Source organism: Ammodytes marinus (assembly GCF_949987685.1).
Source record: "Ammodytes marinus genome assembly, chromosome: 14".
NCBI classification, from domain to species: domain Eukaryota; kingdom Metazoa; phylum Chordata; class Actinopteri; order Uranoscopiformes; family Ammodytidae; genus Ammodytes; species Ammodytes marinus.
In genome coordinates, this window is record NC_137218.1 from 5,428,864 (window position 1) to 5,450,610 (window position 21,747).

The following is a 21,747-nucleotide window of genomic DNA, read 5'->3' on the forward strand; positions in this document are numbered from 1 at the left end:
CTAACCTCGTGCTGTGACGCCCCGCCCCCCTGAGCGCTGATTGGTCAAAGCAAAGCTGAAGGATTTCTGTACAGTGCGGTCAAACTTTATCTGGTGCTGATGAGAATCTAAACGAGAAAAAGTTATACTATACATCTCTGTAAAAATACCATGTTACAGCTACAAGTCCACGACTGAGAATTATATTTAAGGTGATATTTTGCAGTTGAATATGTTAAAATAAATAATAATAACTTAAAGATATCATCATGAAACTGAACCTTTATTTTGTGTAGGCTATTACAAAGATGTTTTGAATTTTGTTTAGAATGTTTTTGTTTGAAATGCATATATTACAATATCTAACTAATTCTGCATAGTTTATCTGTAGCCTAAAAAATATATAAAAACATCTTTATTTAATTTTTACAACATAATAGTAGGCTATCCAACGTTTTTATATACCATAGACACACACACACACACACACACACACACACACACACACACACACACACACACACACACACAGACACATGTTTAATAAGTAACTTCAGTAAAGGAACTAAGTACTTCTTCCACCACCAACCAATAGGGCTTAATAATATGACTTGAGTCCTCGTGTATTCAACCTTCAGCATATTCTAGTCTGCGATACAACCTTGACAGCTGCCCTTGTTTTTCTTTAAACAAAGGTTCAAATTCTTCTCCTCTGTGTGAGAAACAATTTCAACAAGAAATCCAGACGGAGAAAGAATGATAACAAAGATAATACTGGTTGTAAAATAAATAATAAATGTCTGCAAAATTCATATGTTCCACTTCCAGTGCACAGAGAAACACACTGACATCTTGGAAGTCCTTGAACTTGTAGGCTAGATATTTCACAGACACACACACACACACACACACACACACACACACACACACACACACACACACACATACACACGCACACGCACACACACACACACACACACACACAAACACACACACGCGCACACATATTTTTATATCGTATTTATACTAAAATGCAGGAAAAATATAATGTTAATTTATGTCAAATGTAGAAAAACGAAGGCTACAGTAATTCCTTCTGAAATGTATGGAAGACGTATAAAGTAGCCTAAGATCAAATATGATAAAAACAAATTGATATAGCAATAATCTTGATAGGCTACTAACCAATAATTTCCCTATGCTAGTATAGCCTATCTATGTTCTCTTCATAATTTCCACCTTTAATCTCATAATGATGATTTTGGACTTTTTTTTTTCCATTTCATATTTGTATTATCAATTATTTTATTATTGCAAAATCTCTGTATTATATAGGTGATGATGAATCAATATAAGTAGTAGTTTCAGTTAAATTAAAAGATGTGACGTTAATAGAAAATTAAAGTGCATCTTTTTAATTTTTTTAGGAACATGGATAAGGTTACAATCTATGGTTAGTAGACTGTAAAAAATTAAATATAAGGTTAGAATGTATAGCCACCGTTTGCAGTTCTCGCGAGATTTTGCGAGAGGATAAGTTGAGGGAACATGGCGACGTCTAATTTGCTAAAGGTAAGAGCCACTCCAATTCAATTATGTTCTATCTAACGCTCGGCGAAGAGCGTGTAGAAACCTACAGTAACACAATGTCGGCGTTTGATATTCAACCCTAAACTCACGTTGACAAGTCGTAAACACGTCTGACGTCACTGTTAGCTTTGACTTTAGCTGTGGGGAGCTTGTTAAGTTACATCTGGCTAACATTAGCTGCTTATCTGTGATTCTAGCTCTTTAGAAATAGCCGAAAAATACACACGGTCAACAGGACGTATGGGAGATTAAAATACAAGGTGTTATGTGTGTGTACGCTTTGCTACAAGTGTCTAAATTCACGTGACACTGCTTAATTTACACTGGCTTCTGCAGTGGATTTACAATGCAATGCTAAGAGGCTGCAAGATACCACTGTCGTAGTTACTGTTTCTGTGCAATTAAATCAACGTTAATCCCTCTGTTGGCTGTCTTTGCTAAACTAAACCCGACAAGAAAGCTGTCGCAATGTGTGTTGATTAAAATATGGTTTATATCGTTCTCCATAGAGGTAGAGAGAGGAGGTGACATAGCTAGAAAACACAACATTGCATTCAAAACACTACATTTCTGCATGGGAACAATAATAACTGCATGTGCAAAGTTGTGAATGTCGATAGTTAGCCTGCTATCGGTGTATGAATGTGTGTGCGAATGGTAACGTGGGAAAGGAAAACGGGTCTCCCTTGTAAAAGAGTCTTCGGTCTCAATGGGATTTACCTGTATAAATAAAGGTTAGAAAGTTGAATGACAGGCAATGCCCCAACACGCCATGGGATTTAATCTGCACTACTTGGCAGCACAAGTGTTTTGATTACTGTTCAGGTCTGGACTTGCATTGTTAGGAAAGTATTTAAAAGCATTGGATAAATCATTCTAAAAATAAGCCTGAAGTGGTAGATAAAATGTGGAGTAGGTTCTCTTTTTAAAATCAAATTGGCATACAATTAATTTAAAGATTTATTTACTCACTATTTACTATTTACTTTTTACTACACTACATACTAAAATCAGATAAGGAAGATTCTTTTTTCATTATGTCGAAAATGTCCAGAATAGAGACGAATACTCCAAATTTAGTGGTGGCATTTATGTATTTTCAGCATACTACAATTGACGTGGATGTATTGGGACATCCTAAATCTTTTACTGGCATACTAAACAGTAGATAAGTATGGGTATTGGAACGCAGGGTATGTTTATTTGACTTCCGGTCTGTGTGTGTGTTTCCAGAACAAAGGCTCCCTTCAGTTTGAGGACAAATGGGACCTGATGCGCCCCATCGTGCTGAAGCTGCTACGGCAAGAGTCCGTCACCAAGCAACAGTGGTTTGACCTGTTCTCGTAAGTTTAAAACCATCATTCATCTGCTGTCAGCTTTAGTATTTAAAGGTGGAGTCAGTGATTCTGGAGAATGCTTGTTGTCAAAATCGGTGAATATCTCCTCATGATCCGCTACCTGTCCGTACTATACTGTGTGTGCGCTGAAAACAAAATCCAGTTTTAATAAACAGCCTAGGCTCTGTAAACGGAAATGATGCTAGCTTTATTTTTTGTTAACACACAGTTTGTTTACATACCAGTTTACAGAGCCTAGGCTGTGAATTAACACCGGATTTCTTTCGGCACACGCACAGTATGGACAAGTAGCAGATCATGAGGAGATAATCACCGATTTTGACAACAAGCGTTCTCCAGAATCGCTGACACCTTTTTAAGAATAGCGCAAACACGAAATAGTTAAATTTGTCAAAGCTAATTCCTCCATCTTTGTTTCCATAGAGACGTCCACGCCGTGTGTCTGTGGGACGACAAAGGTCCGGCTAAGATCCACCAGGCGCTGAAAGAGGACATCCTAGACTTCATCAAACAAGCACAAGCAGTAAGAACACAATGGGATGGTTGTCTCTGCATCTGTTCAAATGCTCTGTTTAAAGCTGGGGTGGAGAATTTGGGGAGAAAATAGCAATTGGGATAGAGATTTGAATCCAAATACCTCAACCGCTCCACTTATTCTCTTTGGTCCCTCCCTGACACGCTCTACACATCAACAACGTCGGTGCCAAAGTGAATGGACAGTCCCAACAGCCAATAAGAATCGGAGCCTCGCTCTGATTGGTCAAAGTGTACCGCTCATGTTAATTTTGACCAATCAGAAATCACATACCCCAGCTTTAATGTCTAAACTACAGTCTCCCCATTAGTCTGCATTCTGGTCTATTGAGGCTTCTGTTGGTGAAGGTGGAACCCCCGGCTGCCTGATGACCTGAGGGCCGCAGATTGTGTTGATATTTTTAAGGGCAAAAACTAAAAACATACCTTTTTTAGTCCGGCTTTTTAATTAAACAACCTATTTATTCATTAATTTAATTATTTATTTTATCTTTTAAATTAAACAACCTACTCTATTCATCTATCTTTTATAGCCTATTTTATTTATATATGTTGTCTGCTTTAATTCACTTAAATATATTATAATTACTTGTATTAATTTTGTTATTCTAATTTTATTAATTTCTATCCTTTGTATTGTCTATGTTTTTATTAGCCTAATGAAGAGCTTTTATTTATTTTATCTTTTAATTAATTTTTTTTTTAGTTTATAGTCTCTAGTGTTTTCTCACTGATGATGGCGTTTCCTCAGCGCAGTTTCCTTCCTGTTTTTAATGAATAGCTTCTGACGGTGTTAATTGAGATAAATTGACCCTTGTCTCTCTCCATAGCGTGTGCTGAGTCACCAGGACGACACCGCGCTGTTAAAGGCTTACATCGTGGAGTGGAGGAAGTTCTTCACTCAGTGTGACATTCTGCCCAAACCCTTCTGCCAGCTGGAGATCACTCTCATGGGGAAGCAAGGCTGCAACAAGAAGTCTAACGTCGAGGACAGCATCGTACGCAAGGTCAGGGCCAGACACACTGCCTGGAATCTCTTTACTTTGTGCCCTCTTATTGTTTGCAGTGTTGGGCAAGTTACTCAGAAAGTGTAACAAGTTACTCTTTACTTATAAAAAAAAAATGTATTACTTATTTGAAAAGTAATACTATAGTCAGCCAGCCATTTACATTTGCTTTTTGTATTTTCACTGTTATCTAATTGGCCCTCATTTACTTACAGTGTGGACAGACACATTTGTGAATGAATGTTTTTGTGTATGAAAATTTCACGCACAAATCCTGGATTTATCAACATTTTCGTACCTGAATTTCTTCATACTTTGAGAAGAAATTAAGAACTTTCTCAGATTGTGCGTATGAATGCACAAATGGTGGTTTTTAGATAAAGAAATGATGGCGTGTCACTGTCAGTATGCTGATAGCAAATAGCAGGCACTGGCCCATCATTTTAGACTGGTTCTGATTCACTAAAATACAGACAGAGGTACGAACGAAATTGGCTGGTACGTGCGGCGGCATGTCTCATAAATCTGGCGGTTGTTTTGCGTATTACATTTTTTTTGCGGACACTGAGAACATTTCCAAGCACGTATTAGTTAATGAAGCCATTGTGAGTAGCACCACCTCAACTTTTGAGACCCCTAATGTTCACTGTTCTCTTTATTTTGTATTGTAGATTTTATTTGACATGGACATGACAATATCGCTAGTACTAATGCTAGTTTTAAACACCTGTCCAATCACTAACATTGTGTCTGTCTGGTACAGTGCATCTCTCCTTGCTCTAAACAAGGTTAATGTTTATTGTGTATATGTTTAAATACAGATACAGTACACTACTGTACTCTTTATTGTGACACTAACATTCTGTCTGTCTGTCTGTCTGTCTGTCTGTCTGTCTGTCTGTCTGTCTGTCTGTCTGTCTGTCTGTCTGTCTGTCTGTCTCAGTTGATGCAGGACACGTGGAATGAGTCGATCTTCTCCAACATAAAGAACAGGCTTCAGGACAGCGCCATGAAGCTGGTTCACGCAGAGCGGCTGGGAGAGGCCTTCGACTCACAGCTGGTGATAGGGGTCAGAGAGTCATACGGTGAGAGACACACACACACACACACACACACACACACAGACACAGGGGGCTCTGGAGCATTCAAATATATATATAGAAATGATATCCTATTATATAGGACCAGGAGAGGGTTATTTCATCATATTTAGTTTAGTTTATAGTCACAGGGTGAGAAACAGGTTTTAATTTTATTGTTTTAATTAATTTACTTTTAATTCAAACTTTCCTTCTTTTGATATAGTTTTAATAATAATAATAATAATAATAATGGATAGGATTTAGATAGCGTTTTTCAAGGCACTCAAAGCGCTTTACAGGGTTCCAGGTTCCATTCATTCACACACAGTCATACCGGTGGTGGTAAACTACGAGAGTAGCCACAGCTGCCCTGGTCAGATTGTTTTTATTACTAATTTATGTAAAATGTATTCAAGATTATATAAAGGTTAAATGACTAAATGATTGCCAAAGTTCTCCCATAAAAATTCAAATATTCTTGCTCCATTTGTTCTTTGCAGTGAACCTTTGCTCGATCCCCGATGACAAGCTTCAGATCTACAGAGATAACTTTGAGAAGGCGTACATGGATTCTACTGAACGCTTCTACAGAACACAAGCTCCGGCCTACCTGCAGCAGAACGGAGTCCAAAACTACATGAAATATGTGAGTATGCACAGTCCGTATGTATTAAAGGAGTCAGTGATTCTGGAGCATGCCTGATGACAAAATCACTTTTTTTGTCAAAATCCGTGAATATCTCCTCATGATTCGCTACCTGTCTGTACTGTACTTAATACACAGCCTAGGCTCTGTAAACTGTTCACTGGTATGTAAACAAAGGGGGCCCACCGTAGCTACAGTTGCAACATGCCCGTTTACAAAACCTAGGATGTGTATTAAAACTGGGTTTTTTTTCAGCACATACACAGTAGAGACAGGAAGCGGATCGTGAGGAGATATTCACTGATTTTGACAAAATAAAATGTTTGACCACAAACATTCTCCAGAATTGCTGACTCCATCTTTATAGACCTGGAAACCTGATTCCTCAATCAGCTTCTACTTTGAGAAAAAAATTTAAAATAAATTAAATAATCTGAATAATAAAATAACCAATATTTTCATAATAACTAGCTCAAGATACATGTGAGTCTCACAGTGTTAATTTCGTAGACTAAGACTATGACGAAAAATATTCGTCTACGAACCTTTTTCACGGACGTAAACTAAATAAAAACTAAATAAAAAGGCAGATGTGATGACGAAGACTGAGACTAATTTAACTGACACTATAGTCTACGAATAGGAACTAGACGAAACTGTTAGGGCGGGACGAATGGAGAAGAGATCCAATCAGAACTACTCTTTTTGTGGGACAAGTTGGGAAGAAATCCAATCAGTGCAAAGCAGCGAATGCAACCCTGTGTCGGTGAAAATCGACGGGGGACCGCGCAGGTGTGAGCGGGTGGAGTGAGCCGCTGTGCTGAAAAACTCTGCGGTATGATGGACAAAAATGATAGTCAGGGATATCCTGCCCGTTAACGATGTCTAGGGGAACGGCTAAGTTCCGCGATCTGTTTGTAGTAGGCTCTGTCTCGAGTTTGAATACACAGAGCCATGTGAAACTGCCGCCTCCGTCCGTTAGTTTCTGTTTTTAAGTTACAATCAACTCCGACGCATGGACAGCGTTCAATTAAAACCTCTAATTGTATTATCTAAAAGGCGTTGATGCAAAAGAAGTCCGAACACACACAGCGGCAGCAGTGTTGCTTAAAGGAAGGCGCAGTTGCTCAAATTTATCAGCACCTCAACTGCGTGCTGCTGCTGCTGCCCAGGGGCGGCCTTAACAATCTCGGGCCCGTTTCAAGACCTAGTGTGGGGCCCCCCACTTTTTTAAAATATTTTCTTTATTTTTATTTTTTTATAAATAATGCTTGTGCATGCTCCCCGCAAAAAGAAAACAGATTGTGGAATCCAGTTGGTTCATAGACACATCATGAGATAATGGACCCCCGGGCACAGGCTCTTAAAGCCCCCACTCCCCCCTATCCAGTCAGGTACACTGATTTTATGTGAGATTATTATTAATGAAATAGAATACATGTTTTGTATTACAACCATTAAATCTGTGTCTGTATTGCATATTCAAACCTTAATACCATTCAATGAAGAAAAACACTTAGTCGACGAAGTCCGCTGTAGATTTAGTCAAACTAAAATCTGCTTATATAGACTAGACTAGACTAAGACTAAAATATTTTAGATGACTAGAATAGGACTAAGACTAAATGGTGTGATATTCAAAAGACTAAGACTAAGACTAAATCAGAATTTGCTGCCAAAATTAACACTGGAGTCTCAGTAATAGCCTACAGTCCTGAAGTTCCCTATCACAATATGAAGCAGAGACGTGAGACTCCATTGAGGCTCCTGTTCTCTGTAGTGATGATTTTGGCTTTGAGCCCAACAGAGAAAACAGTCAGAAACCCAGTGTGATCCTCTGTGCAGCCTGATCTCACACAGTTGCTTGTTCTTATAAAAAAATAAATACTTTTTTTTATTGAAGCAATGTGTCTCTTAAAGCACAGCGTGAGTCAGACAATGTTCAGTCACAGTCACAGTTTGGTTGGAGCTGTATTATGTAACTCAGTATTCTAGGGGGCTCTGCCACTTCAAAGGATCTCAGCTCCTCCACAGACCTTATGCTGGGGGATTTTTCTTCACTAAAATCATTGAAGTAACTGTAAGAACTGAATATGTTCCAAAATTTAATTGGGAAATTTTTTCTTTGAGGAGTGATACTATAGGCGTTATAGATTGATGCAACATATTTCTTTAATACTTAAAATTAATTACCCTTTTTTAATTGATAATATGGTAATGGTTCGATTTACTGTGAGTTAAATATTTAAACTATTTTTTTATCTGTATTTTTTTGGTAAACTCCAATGTGTATTTATTTTTCAATGATACTTTAATGTATGTATCATTTATGTATTTGTGATGCTAAATAAAATGATCAGGTTTTTCTCAAAGATGCTGTTGAGTATTTCTTGTGAAATAAATGTGAATGTATTATTATTGTGTATTTTGTCTCCAGGCTGATTCAAAGTTGAGGGAAGAGGAGAAACGAGCGCTGAGATATCTAGAGACCAGAAGGGACTGTAACTCTGTACAAGCAGTGAGTATTAAACTGGTGCATCTTATTTTACCAGACTATTCTACAGTTAAAGCTGGGGTGGAGAATTTGGGGAGAAAATAGCAGTTGGGATAGAGATTTGAATCCAAATACCTCAACCTCTCCACTTGTTCTCTTTGGTCCCTCTCCTATGGTCCCTCCCTGACACGCTCTACACACAAACAACGTCGGTGCCAAAGTGAATGGACAGTCCCAACAGCCAATAAGAACAGAGAATCAGATTTTTTTTTTTTTTTTAAGAATCGGAGCCTCGCTCTGATTGGTCAAAGTGTACCGCTCATGTTAATTTTGACCAATCAGAAATCACATACCCCAGCTTTAAGTTAATACAATTAGTTATTTTAGATAAAAAATAAATAAATCACAATGTTGAGTAATATTTTTTTCTCCAAAAATGCAATTACCTTTTTTGGTTTTATTCTCATTTTATAAATTTTGCATACCAATTTATTTACGTTAATTTTAGTTTTTTTTTCTTTATACAAAATACAAATAGCTGTTTTTACTTAAAAGTTTGTTTACATTAAGTACCAATTCCAAATGAGATTCGTTCTTCTCATCTCACTCTCGAAAACAAAACAAAGAAGTGTATTCCCCAAAATCTCCCTAATATAGTTTTTCTCTATTTTCTGCACGTATATCTGTAATGTCTGTCTACTGAATGTTCTCTGTCTCTCTCTCCCCCTCTCTCCCTCTGCTTCTCTCCCTCTCTCTCCCTCTGCTTCTCCTCCCAGTTAATGGAGTGCTGTGTGAACGCTCTGGTCACATCGTTTAAGGAGACGATCTTAGCCGAGTGTCCGGGGATGATCAAACGGAATGAGACAGAGAGTGAGTACGGCCGGACCGCTCCCACCAAAGGCTCGGCCTCAGCTAGCTCAGGTTTGCACCAGGCAATAGCCCTGACCAAACTGTCTGTGTGTGTGTGTGTCTGTCTGTCTGTCCTCTTTAATCAATGTATGTTGATGCACTGTGAATAGTAAGGGACAACCAGCCTCGCTTATGTCACATAAATGGGACTGACCACTCCTAAAGAAAATACTATAACATCATAATGAATGATCTCACATTGGCATTTGAGCCTTAATTGAAAAACTGTTTTATAATTGAGACCCTTTCTTAGTTTCTTGGCAGCGTAAAGCACCCATCACTGTTTTTTTTTTAGGTAGCTCATCCTGCTACTGCTAGTTTCATGATGTAGCTGCCAAATAAATGCTTAGTGTCTTCAGCTAATGAGTAATCCCCTTATTTAACATATTTTGATTTCTATTTAATCTATGAAAGATCAGAACGATACACATTAATATAATTTGACACCATCTGCATCTGTACTGCCTCCACACTAACCATTATGTTACTGTGAAATCCTAAGTTGACCCATTCAAACAAAACGTTGCTTTTTCCCTCCATTAGAGTTGCACCTGATGTTTTCTCTGATGGACAAAGTCCCGAGCGGCATTGAGCCGATGTTGAAGGACCTGGAGGATCACATCATGAACGCTGGTCTGGCTGATATGGTCGCTTCAGCTGAGTCCATCACCTCTGTGAGTGGCACGGACTGTACTTACTATATACTGTGTTACATACATACTTTTATACTGATCAGGGTGGGAAGGTTTTTACCAATATTTCTATTTGCTATGATACATTTGTTCTCATCAAAGTAAGATTCCTTAATCATGAGCCAGAAACATGTGATCAGACAAGCTGGGGAAAAAAACTATTGATTATAATATACAGATTATTTTAACCAGTCGCCTCCACTTCATTTTTTCCTCTAACAACTTAACTTGATAATGATCAGACATACCCCGCAGTCTTTACCCATTGCATTACCATCACCTCTGTGAGTGGCAGGGACTTACTTATATACTGTATTATGTGTTACATACATAGGGCCAGTTTCACACACATGGATTAAGCCTAGTTCTGGACTAAATTGTACTTTCTGTAGACAATCTCCATTTTAAAATTCCATTTAGTCCAGGACTAGGCTTAAACCATGTCTGTGAAACTGGCCCATAGTGGATTTAAATACTAATCAGGTCAGGATATGACTGATTTACAGTTGTAGTACATCAGAACTTGGGGCTTATTCTTTGGGTTTGTACCATTATTTGCTATGATTACTTGGTAAGATTCCTGAGATCGGGGAACACATGAGTAATCACAACAATCGCCACTTTCTTTTTTCTTTCAACAACTTAACTAGAGAATTATCCGACATTCCCTCTAGAATTTAACATTTGCATGTAGCTAACAAGACCCACTGTTTTTTCTATTACTTAGAATACATTTTTCCAACCATTTACACTTTGCTTTTAGCTTTTTCAACCACTTTTAGCCTATAACACTTTTCGTCTCATCTGTCCTTTATTCCAGGACTCAGAGAAATATGTGGAGCAGCTTCTGACGTTGTTCAACCGCTTCAGTCGTCTGGTGAAAGAGGCGTTTCAGGACGACCCGAGATTCCTCACCGCCAGAGACAAAGTCAGCAAGACTCATCAATGTTTAGAGTCTTAGTCTGTGATTCTGGAGAATGATTGTTGTCAAAAACCTTGAATATCCCCTCATGATCCACTACCACAGTCTATACAGTGGGTGTGCTAAAATAAAATCTGGTTTTAATACACAGCCTAGGCTCTGTTAACTGGTGTGTAAACAAAGGGTATGCAAGCAACAAACCCTTTTTCAAAGCCTAGGCTGTGTATTAACACTGGATTAATTTTCAGCGCACACACAGTACGAACAGGAAGCAGACCCTGAGGAGATATTCACTGATTTTGACAATAACATTCTCCAGAATCACTGACTCCATGTTAAACAATACGTCTGTCAAGTCTTAACTAACACTCCTGTTTTCTTCTTCTTTCCAGGCATATAAAGCTGTTGTGAACGACGCCACTATATTTAAATTAGAACTTCCTTTGAAACAGAAAGGGTGAGAGAAGCTTTCTCGTGTGAAATTCAGTTTCTACATTGAACGCTAAATGCAGTAATACTAATAATAGACTTTATTTATATAGCACTTTTCAAAACAAACTAACAAAATGCAGTAATGTCTAATGTCACTAGTCTTCTTATCTGTGTTTACAGGGTCGGTCTAAAAACTCAACCAGAGTCCAAGTGTCCGGAGCTGCTGGCAAACTACTGCGACATGTTACTGAGGAAAACACCGCTGAGCAAGAAGCTCACGTCAGAGGAGATAGAGGCCAAGCTCAAAGAAGTGGTACGTTAGGTGTTTAACCCATTGATGACGGCTGCTGCGCGATGCCACATTGGCTCTCCTGCCTGATGCTGCGTCGCGCAGCATTATTACTTTATCTAATTTTCATGGCATTCCCAGCATAGAATGCACTGTCATTGGTTCAAATACACATGAGGTGGGTTTTGTTGATTTTTTTAAGACCACGTGACCACCCAAAAGTTGTGTGGTTTGCCGAAAATCATGTCAATCAAAAAAATAAAAAAATAAAACAAAATAATTTAAAAAATACACCGGCAGTGTCGGCGACAGTACAGTTAGTGGCGTTTGGTGCGCAGAATCAAGGTCTACTATAGACTACTGACGAAAATCACACAACACATTGCATCTATTTATTAACAATATTTAATAATTTTCTAATTCATCTAATTTTGACGATTTTTAGAAATATTTGTTGGTTTGTAAGCGCTAAGGGAGCATGTTTAAATAAAACCTGTGAACCTTAACTTTTAAATGTATTTTATTTCATGTTTCTATGTGCTACACAGGCTTAGATATTAAGGTTTTGGTAGACTTGACAATTCGTACTATTTTTTCAGAAAACCCTCAGGCATTAAGGACATGCATCCTAGATTGCCATAGTCATCAATGGGTTAAAGGTGCACTATGCAGTTTCAGGAGAGGGGGATTTGTTTACATTTGTAGAGCCTGCAGTTAGTTTACAAAACATATTTCGTCTACATGTGATTTTTTAGTGTTGAATAATTCTATCATCGTAAATAAATAAAAAATATATTTTGAGCCATTGTACCAAGCCGTCCCAAACGGGTGGAGCTACACACTCACTTGTTTAGGACTTGAAAACGTTTGAGACTTAAAGGTGCTCCGAGGAACTTCCCGTTTGTGTTCATTCTTGCACCCCCTTTGGACAAAAGCAGTAGTGTTTTTACTACAGCAGCTGTTATTCCAGGGTGAGCGTATGTATACCCATTACAAACGCATCAAGAAAAACTATATAAATAGCATTCTTGGACTGATGGTCTTGTTTGCTGTTACATGTAATTCATGATTATCAGAGGGAAAATGAGACTGTTTCAGAAATATTTAAAAGTTCCTCATAGCTACTTCAATTCAACTTACTTTGACTTGCAGAACGATGAGTTGATGCAGGTCAGTAATCCAGTTGTTTGTCTGTTTGCAGCTGCTGGTGCTGAAGTACGTCCAGAACAAAGACGTGTTCATGCGTTACCACAAAGCCCACCTGACCCGCAGACTCATCCTGGACATCTCCGCAGACAGCGAGATAGAGGAGAACATGGTGGAGTGGCTCAGGGTAAGAGTGTGTGTGTGTGTGTGTGTCTTTGTGTGTTTCTGTGTGTGTGTGTGTGTGTGTGTGTGTGTGTGTGTGTGTGTGTGTGTGTGTGTGTGTGTGTGTGTGTGTGTGTGTGTGTGTGTGTGTGTGTGTGTGTGTGTGTGTGTGTGTGTGTGTGTGTGTGTGTGTGTGTGTGTGTGTGTGTGTGTGTGTGACATAGTTGGGCTCTAAAATGGTAATATAGTATCCTAGGGTATTTAAAAATAGCAGCGGTATTTTTGCTTTGATTACTGTCATGAAAAAAAAAGTGCTCTGTAACGTGCAGTGCGTGTGTGTGTGTGTTTGTGTCCATCAGCAAAAAAATGTCAGGCCAGAAACTAAAAAGAAATAGGTTAAAGTTGAAATGGCTATTACCCAAGCAGTTTCAAAGGATCAATAATTGCATTCTGCCCAACCCTAGTTATATTCTCATAGCGGCATAAACAAATTTTCCTCACACGAAAATGTGATCCCTGGAACACCTTTTTGAAGTTAGAAAGCTTCCTGAAAGGTTACTGTTTCACTGATGATGTTTACAGCAGCAGGGCCCACAGTTTTGGTTTACAAACATATTCTAGTCTTACGTTTGCTTCCAGGTTCCTCAAAATATATATTTTTTTATTTATGATGATATAATTATTCAATACTAAGAATTACATCTAGAGAAAATGTGCTTTGTAAACTAACCGCAGGCTCTGTGAATGTAAACAAATCCCCCTCCTCTGAAACTGCATAGTGCACCTTTTAAGTGTATTTGAATTATTTGAGGGACAAACTTTTTTCTTAGAGAAAAAAACACCTCTATCTGTGATGGGTGGTAGGATGTCCTAGAGGAAAGGTGGCCGACCAGTAACTATGAGGTCGCTGGTTCAATCCCCGGCACCGGACAGGAGGGTGTAAAGTAAAACTAGCAGAGGCTGATATTACATCTACAGTGACCACTATCTCTACCATTGTGTCCTTGAGCAAGACACTTAACCACAAACTGCTCCAGGGGCGCTGTACTATGGCTGACCCTGCGCTCTGTGGTAACTTGAGAGGGGATATGCAAAAAGACAAATTTCAATGTAACCAACCATTGACTAATAAAGTAACTTAACTAACTTAACTGAACTGTCATGTATTCTAACAGGAGGTAGGAATGCCGGCCGACTACGTGAACAAACTGGCTCGGATGTTTCAGGACATCAAGGTGTCGGAGGATCTCAACCAATCCTTTAAAGAGATGCACAAACACAACAAGCAGGCGCTACCAGGTAAGGAGAGGCAGTGTATCTCACACACACACTTTATACACACACGCTGAAAAGGACATATTAACTGTAGATATTTTGTTATTTTACGTATCAAATCACTTCAATTATGATTTCAAAAATGACCATTGATAAAACATAAGCATTTGTCATTTGTTAGGGTTAGGAAGGCCAAGGTACTTTTTGCCATTAATGAGATGCTTCTTGTTATTAAATAATTTTTGGAGTAATGTACTTGTTTTATGCTAGAGCTTTATAAATGTGCATTTAAAGGTGCTACCAGGAACTTTTGAATATTTCTGAAACAGTCTCATTTTCCCTCTGATGATCATAAATGACATTAAACAGCAAACGAGACCATCAGTGCAAAGAATGCTATTTTTGTATAGTTTTTCTTAATTTCTATGTCTTGGGTCCTTCACCCAGGAACAACAGCTGGCGTAGTAAAAACACTACTGCTTTTGTCCAGAGGGGGCGCAAGAATGAACAAAAACTGAAAATTCCTCTGAGCATCTTTAATACATTTTAAACTATTCTTTTATTAAAGCACCAACCATAGTTCCACACTGGCAAAAATAAGATATTCAATCCTTGTATTGTGTTATTGAAAACGTGATATAACTATAAGAACTCTTCACTCACTCACTCTCTTAGGCCTTTTTCTGGACTTTTTAAATTTTTTTTATTTATTTAGATATATATTTTATTTATATATATATACATATATTGCTGATACTGCTGATAATGTTTTTTTTTTAATATTTTCTCATATTGATATTTATAGAACTGTGCAATTGGAGGAGGACTGCTCCAAACAAAATGGTGTTGTCCTGTACAATGATAATAACGATTATTCTTCTTCTTCTCTTAGGCGTCTCAGTCTGCTCCCTAGCAGCGGACTCAGTGAACATAAAGATCCTGAATGCTGGGGCGTGGTCGCGGAGCAGTGAGAAGGTCTTCGTCTCCCTGCCGACGGAGCTGGAGGATCTGATACCTGAGGTGGAAGATTTCTACAAGAAGAACCACAGCGGGAGGAAACTGCACTGGCATCACCTCATGTCCAATGGCATCGTGAGTCTAAACTTGAATATGTAATGTAACTTTATTTAAACAGGGACGATGTACAAAAGAAACATTAACCTTGTTTAGGAAAACATTTATAAAATGAAAGCGTTTTTTTTTAGTTTTGTTTTCTAATAAAGTTTTTAAAATTAATTCAAAGTGCTTTGGAGACGAGCAATAATTTTTCATTTATCATCAAAAAATAACACATACTATTTAATGATGATAAAAGCTAAAAATTATACACTTTGATAGCATTACTGTGCTGTAAAATGCATTAACTTATCTTAGACTCAGAATTATTTTTAGACGAATATCCAGGCTTTTTAGGAGATGATATCTGTTCTTGTGTTTTTGATACTGGTGCTCTGTCCCTTTTTCCAAATAAACAAATCAAACCATTAAACCCCGTCTCCCCTCTTCCCCTCTTCCCGTCTCCAGATCACGTTTAAGAACGAGGTTGGGCAGTACGACCTGGAGGTGACCACCTTCCAGCTGGCTGTGCTGTTTGCCTGGAACCAGAGACCGAGGGAGAGGATCAGCTTTGAGAACCTGAAGCTAGCCACCGAGCTGCCCGACGCAGAGCTACGCCGCACGCTATGGGTAAATACTGGCTAGCAGCAAAACAAGCCTGGACCCATTTTTAGCTCAATTTCGTTTCTTACAGGTTATACTGTTTTGAAATGTGATGATATAGTACAGTATATGTGTTGGTGCTGTATGTGTATCTATTGTATTCTGTATTGTTCTATGGTTTTAATATGTTGATCAATGAAGGCTTTGTTAAGTTGCCAAAATGGGGACAAGGGTTGTAAATTAGTGAAAGCTATAAACTGTCTGTGCAGGACATCGGTTACATTCTTTGTATTGGAACGATGTGAAACTGCATCGTCCCTATAATTAAAAAAAATAATAATAGAAATAAAAAAATAATATATATATGTGATCTTTATTCAAAGGTGGAGTCTGTGATTCTAATGGATGCAGATCAAAATCAGTGAATATCTCCTCACCATCCGCTACATGTCCATACTCTGTGTGTGTTTAAAAAAAAAAGCAAGCGTTCTCGAGAATCGCTGACTCCACCTTTTTAATCAGGAAGTCAGATAAATGGATATAAATGTTGTCAGACCACAGATGATGCAGATAAACCTTTAGCTTGTTGTGTTTTGTATTGTTCTTTTCCTCCGTCTCTCAGTCTCTGGTGGCGTTTCCTAAACTGAAGCGTCAGGTCTTATCTTACGACCCGACGGTTTCTTCACCCAAAGACTTTGCAGAAGGAACGCTGTTCTACGTCAACCAGGAGTTCTCACTCATGTAAGGAAAACTACTTTACATCTAGTTAAGGGACAAGTATTTCTCTGCCATCACAGATTGGACAATCATCTTTTTTAAGTGAGAAAACAATCAAACAATCCTAATAAATGCATGTTTACAGTAGGGCTGGCCCGAATTATTAGAATATTCGAATACTCGTTCGGAAAACTAGTATTCGGAGCTTAAATTAGTATTCGGAGCTTCGTTTTTTTTTTTTTTTCCCAACATTTTTTTTTGCAAGAAGCTAGTACTGCAATATAATGTCATCAAATAATTTTATATTTGGATATAAAAGTTAGTAATATTGTAGTAGTAGTAGTAGTATTGCTCATTTAGGAGGATATTACATCACTAAGTGTCATAGCGCATCCATTACTTCACCTCCGAGCGCGTACATCTTCAACAAAATATGCAGATACTGTCAAAATCGGTTCCAGGGAGTATATAGGGATTATTAACGTTTTTTTATTTTTTTTTTGATGGTGTGTTTTTCTGGAACGAATATTCGCTCGGAAAAACCAACGAATATTCGAAGCCTGAAAAATGGCATTCGGGCCAGCCCTAGTTTACAGTCACTTTACATTACATTTGGTTTATAAAACAAATATTTTTTTAGCATCACAGATAGCACACACATCTATATTTCTAGTGAAAAAAAAATTCACCAATCTTTGAAAATGAACTGTTTTTGTGGGAGATACAATGGACAATCCAAGCCTTGACAGTGACAGATTTAAGGATTTAGGAATGACTGGAAATATGCATAATAAATTAGGAAATCAATATATAGGACAGTTCGTTAAAGGCAAGCTACACAACTTTATCAGACGCTCACGGGAGGAGATTCACTATTATCCCAATAATGGAAACTCGCCTAGATCAACATATTGCAAGTTGTTCAATCACGATTCCTGATATAGTAAATCTTATAATCTTGATCTTATATCCTCATTGCACAGTTGTTACAATTTTTTCAAGATTACCTTTTTTATAAAATTCAAATAAAACTTTACACCCCCTGCTGTACATTGACCCAGTGCATAAGTGCTTTGAGTGCGAGAAAAGCGCTATTTAAATGGCATATATTGTGATTATTATTTGTTTCGTGTGATTTTTTTTTTATATATTTTTTTCTTCCACTTTACAGAAAAAACTCCAAGGTTCAGAAACGGGGGAAGATCAACCTGATTGGTCGACTGCAGCTGACCACCGAGCGAATGAGAGAAGAGGAAAATGAGGGAATCGTTCAGCTCAGGATACTGAGAACACAGGTATGAAAACCAGCCAGACACTGATCTCCTGTGTCTGTCTGTCTGTCTGTCTGTCTGTCTGTCTGTCTGTCTGTCTGTCTGTCTGTCTGTCTGTCTGTCTGTCTGTCTGTCTGTCTGTCAGCAGGAAGGTGTATAAACTATAGTGTCCATGGTATGAAAACAAACTCACAGCTTGATGGTGGAGTCAATGATCTGTTATGTAACTTCGCCTGCTGTGAATAAACAGTCTCACCTTCCATTTCCCATCATAGAGTTTAATCAAACACCTGTGGTTGTGTTTGTATAAACCAACATGGCGGCAATATAATCCACTCTGTTGTGTTTTCCTTGTATGTCTCATCTTGTTCTAATAAAATAGAACTTTATTTATACAGCACTTTTCATACACAGCAAAGGCAACACAAAGTGCTCAAAGATTATTTAAGTGAAATGAGTAAAATAGATATAGTAACCACTAAAGAAAAAGAAACAAAAAGAAAATTAGTAAAATACATAATAAAGTATATAGCAGGAATTAATAAGACTAAGATAAACTATTGAATATGTTTCAAAAAAGAGGAAACATTTATGTAAAATTAAAAACAAAATTATATGATATAATAAAATGATACATAATAATTGTAATATTAATAATAATAAATATATGTATAAAATTAATGAGAGAAAAAATCCTTGCAAAACCAACAAAATAAACTACATTAATTATGATAATAATTTTTATTTTCATGTATATGATATGTTGTTTTGTATAGTGTCTTGTACAGCACTTTGGTCAACTGATGCTGTTTTTAAATGTGCTATAGAAATAAACTTGACTTTGACTATAATTATGAATAAATAAAAATATATACAGTATATACTACAAAATGTCTAAAATGAAAGTGTCTCTGTTGTGTTCTTGCAGGAGGCCATCATTCAGATCATGAAGATGAGGAAGCGCATCAACAACGCCCAGCTGCAGACGGAGCTGGTGGAAATCCTCAAGAACATGTTCCTACCTCAGAAGAAGATGATCAAGGAGCAGATAGAATGGCTCATAGACCACAAGTACATCAAGAGGGACGAGACGGACCTAAACACCTTCATCTACATGGCATAGCACACAGCACACAGCACAGTACCATGGTGTGTGTGGGACTTTGAAAGAAAGAGTACAATTCAGGCCTGATGGACACTTACTAGGATCATTTCCAGGCCCGTTCCCTACCTACCCTACCCGCCACCCCGTCCTTTATTTAAAAAAATATCTTGTGCAGGGAGGCATGAATTTAAGACTGAGACCTACCTATATAAAGAAATTTAAAGAGAAACTACACACACACAGAAACAAGTGGAACTTCCCGCCTTAAAGAAGTTGTACAAAGAAGAGGAGAAATGCATTGGGAGTTTGCACCAAGTGTTTTTAGATTGGAGGGAGATTCCGTTTTTTGCTGTTTATTGTAAAACGGTCCAAGTTTTTTTTTGACGCCATCTTGGAGGCTACTGCTCAGTGTGTGCTTGTTGTGTGTGTCTTTAAAAAGTCATGCTGGGAGGATAAGCTAAGGAACTTTGGATCCCGAAATATCCCCCAGTCCAGTTTTAAAAGGTGGAGTCAGTGATTCTGGAGAACGCTTGTTGTCAAAATCTTTATGTGTGAAAAATTCTGTGAATATCTACGCCTGGGCTCTGTAAACTGGTAAGTAGACACAAGGGTATGTAAACAAAAGGTAGGCCCACCATAGCTATAGCAACATGCCTGTTTACAGAGCCTAGGCTGTGTATTAACACTGGATTTTTTTTCCGAGTGCACACACAGTAGTGGATCGTGAGGAGATATTCACAGATTTTGACAAAAAGGGGATTTTGACAACAAGCGTCCTCCAGAATCACTGACTACACCTTTAATTCATCTGAACCTTTGAATGGAAACGCTGCCCTCTCTTCTCTGTCGCGGGAGAAGCCGTGATGCTGTTGTGAATCTGCAATCAAAGTTTAAACACTTCATTCTGGATATTCATTGTGTAATAAAAAAGGAGCCAGAAAAAAATGCACATAACGGTTAGCAGGACTGAACCAGACAGCGACTCCAAAAACCCCCTCTGTACCCGGGTTAAAAAGGGGGCTCCGAGGAACTTTTATTTTGTGTTCATTCTAGCACCCCCTTTAGGACAAAAGCGGTAGTGTTTTACTACGCCAGCTGTTGTTCCTGGGTGAGCGTATACCCCATGACAAAGGCATTAAGAAAAACTATGTAAAAATAGCATTATTTGCACTGATGGTCTTGTTTGCTGTTACATGTCATTTATGATCATCAGAGGAAAAAATAGACGGTTTCAGAAATATTTAAAAGTTCCTCGTAGCATCTTAAAGAAAAAAGCGTTTGTGAGGTCAAAACAAGTGCATCTCAAAAAAATGGTATCATGGAAAAGTAGATTCATTACACAAAGTGAAAGGTCAGTTCTTTCTTTTGTTCTAATTTTGAAAAATATACGAATATGACATATTAGGCCTATCAAAAAGAAGGATTTATAATACAGAAATGTCGGCCAACTGAAAAGTATGTTTATTCTAGATTAATTTCATTTTATGTGTGATGATGAATCTAGAATATATGGAAGTTTAACTGTTTTTATTCAAATTACAGAGGGGAAAATTAATTTCATCATAATGCTCTAATCAAGAATCCATTTCAAACATACCCGGGCACATTGGCGGAATTTGGAGTAACGCTCTGTGTGAGTGTGTGTGTGTGACAGCTGTGTGAAGAGGCTGATGTCAGTATTACACATGGTGGTAAATTACTACAATTCAAGAACTATCGGAAAGAGTGTGAGTGTGCGTGTGTGTGTGCGTGCGTGTGTGTGTGACTGTACCATGAGATGTGAATAATGAAATGGTTAAATAAACAGCACCTTATTATAAAACGACACGCAAGTCTCGGCATTCAAATTGTTGTTAATATTTTTTTTTCTGAAATATTAAAAAGATGATGTTTGTCCACTATCGTTGCACTTTATCAAATGTACTTCAGAATTGGTCAAGAAAGATGGATACCACCAGTAACCATATCGGCCTACCAGTTAAGTTATCTTTATTAGTCAATTTGCACGAGGCACATTGAAATACTTCTTTTCTCATATCCCCTCTCAAGTTACCACACTCTGAGTCCGGAGGGGGTCAGAGCGCAGGGTCAGCCATAGTACAGCGCCCCTGGAGCAGTTTTGGGTTTAAGTGTCTTGCTAAAGGACACAATGGTAGAGATGGTGAGCACCGTAGCTGTAATATCAGCCACCACTAGCTTTACTACTAGCACCCTCCTGTCGAGTGCGGGAGATCCAACTAGAGACCTCATGGTTACTGGGAGGAACCAGAGACCTCATGGTTACTGGGAGGAACCAGAGACCTTATGGTTACTGAGAGGAACCAGAGACCTAATGGTTACTGGGAGGAGGAACCAGAGACCTCATGGTTACTGGGAGGAGGAACCAGAGACCTCATGGTTACTGGGAGGAGGAACCAGAGACCTCATGGTTACTGGGAGGAACCAAAGACCTCATGGTTACTGAGAGGAACCAGAGAC

At 38.2% G+C, this 21,747-nt stretch overlaps 1 protein-coding gene across 1 annotated transcript; it reads left to right on the top strand.

The window, feature by feature from the left end:
• Positions 1–1,527: 1,527 nt before the first annotated feature.
• cul5b (cullin 5b) lies at positions 1,528–21,032 on the top strand (the record flags this gene model as incomplete). The annotated part of the gene is made up of 19 exons (XM_080040367.1): positions 1,528–1,551; positions 2,803–2,912; positions 3,351–3,450; positions 4,292–4,468; positions 5,412–5,553; positions 6,051–6,196; positions 8,634–8,714; positions 9,467–9,611; positions 10,143–10,273; positions 11,112–11,219; positions 11,606–11,670; positions 11,826–11,958; positions 13,136–13,267; positions 14,418–14,541; positions 15,410–15,609; positions 16,042–16,203; positions 16,799–16,917; positions 18,065–18,188; positions 19,093–21,032. 19 exons carry the CDS (start codon positions 1,528–1,530, stop codon positions 19,285–19,287), a joined length of 2,418 nt encoding a protein of 805 aa, XP_079896493.1. The 3' UTR covers positions 19,288–21,032.
• Between the last annotated feature and the right edge of the window lie 715 nt (positions 21,033–21,747).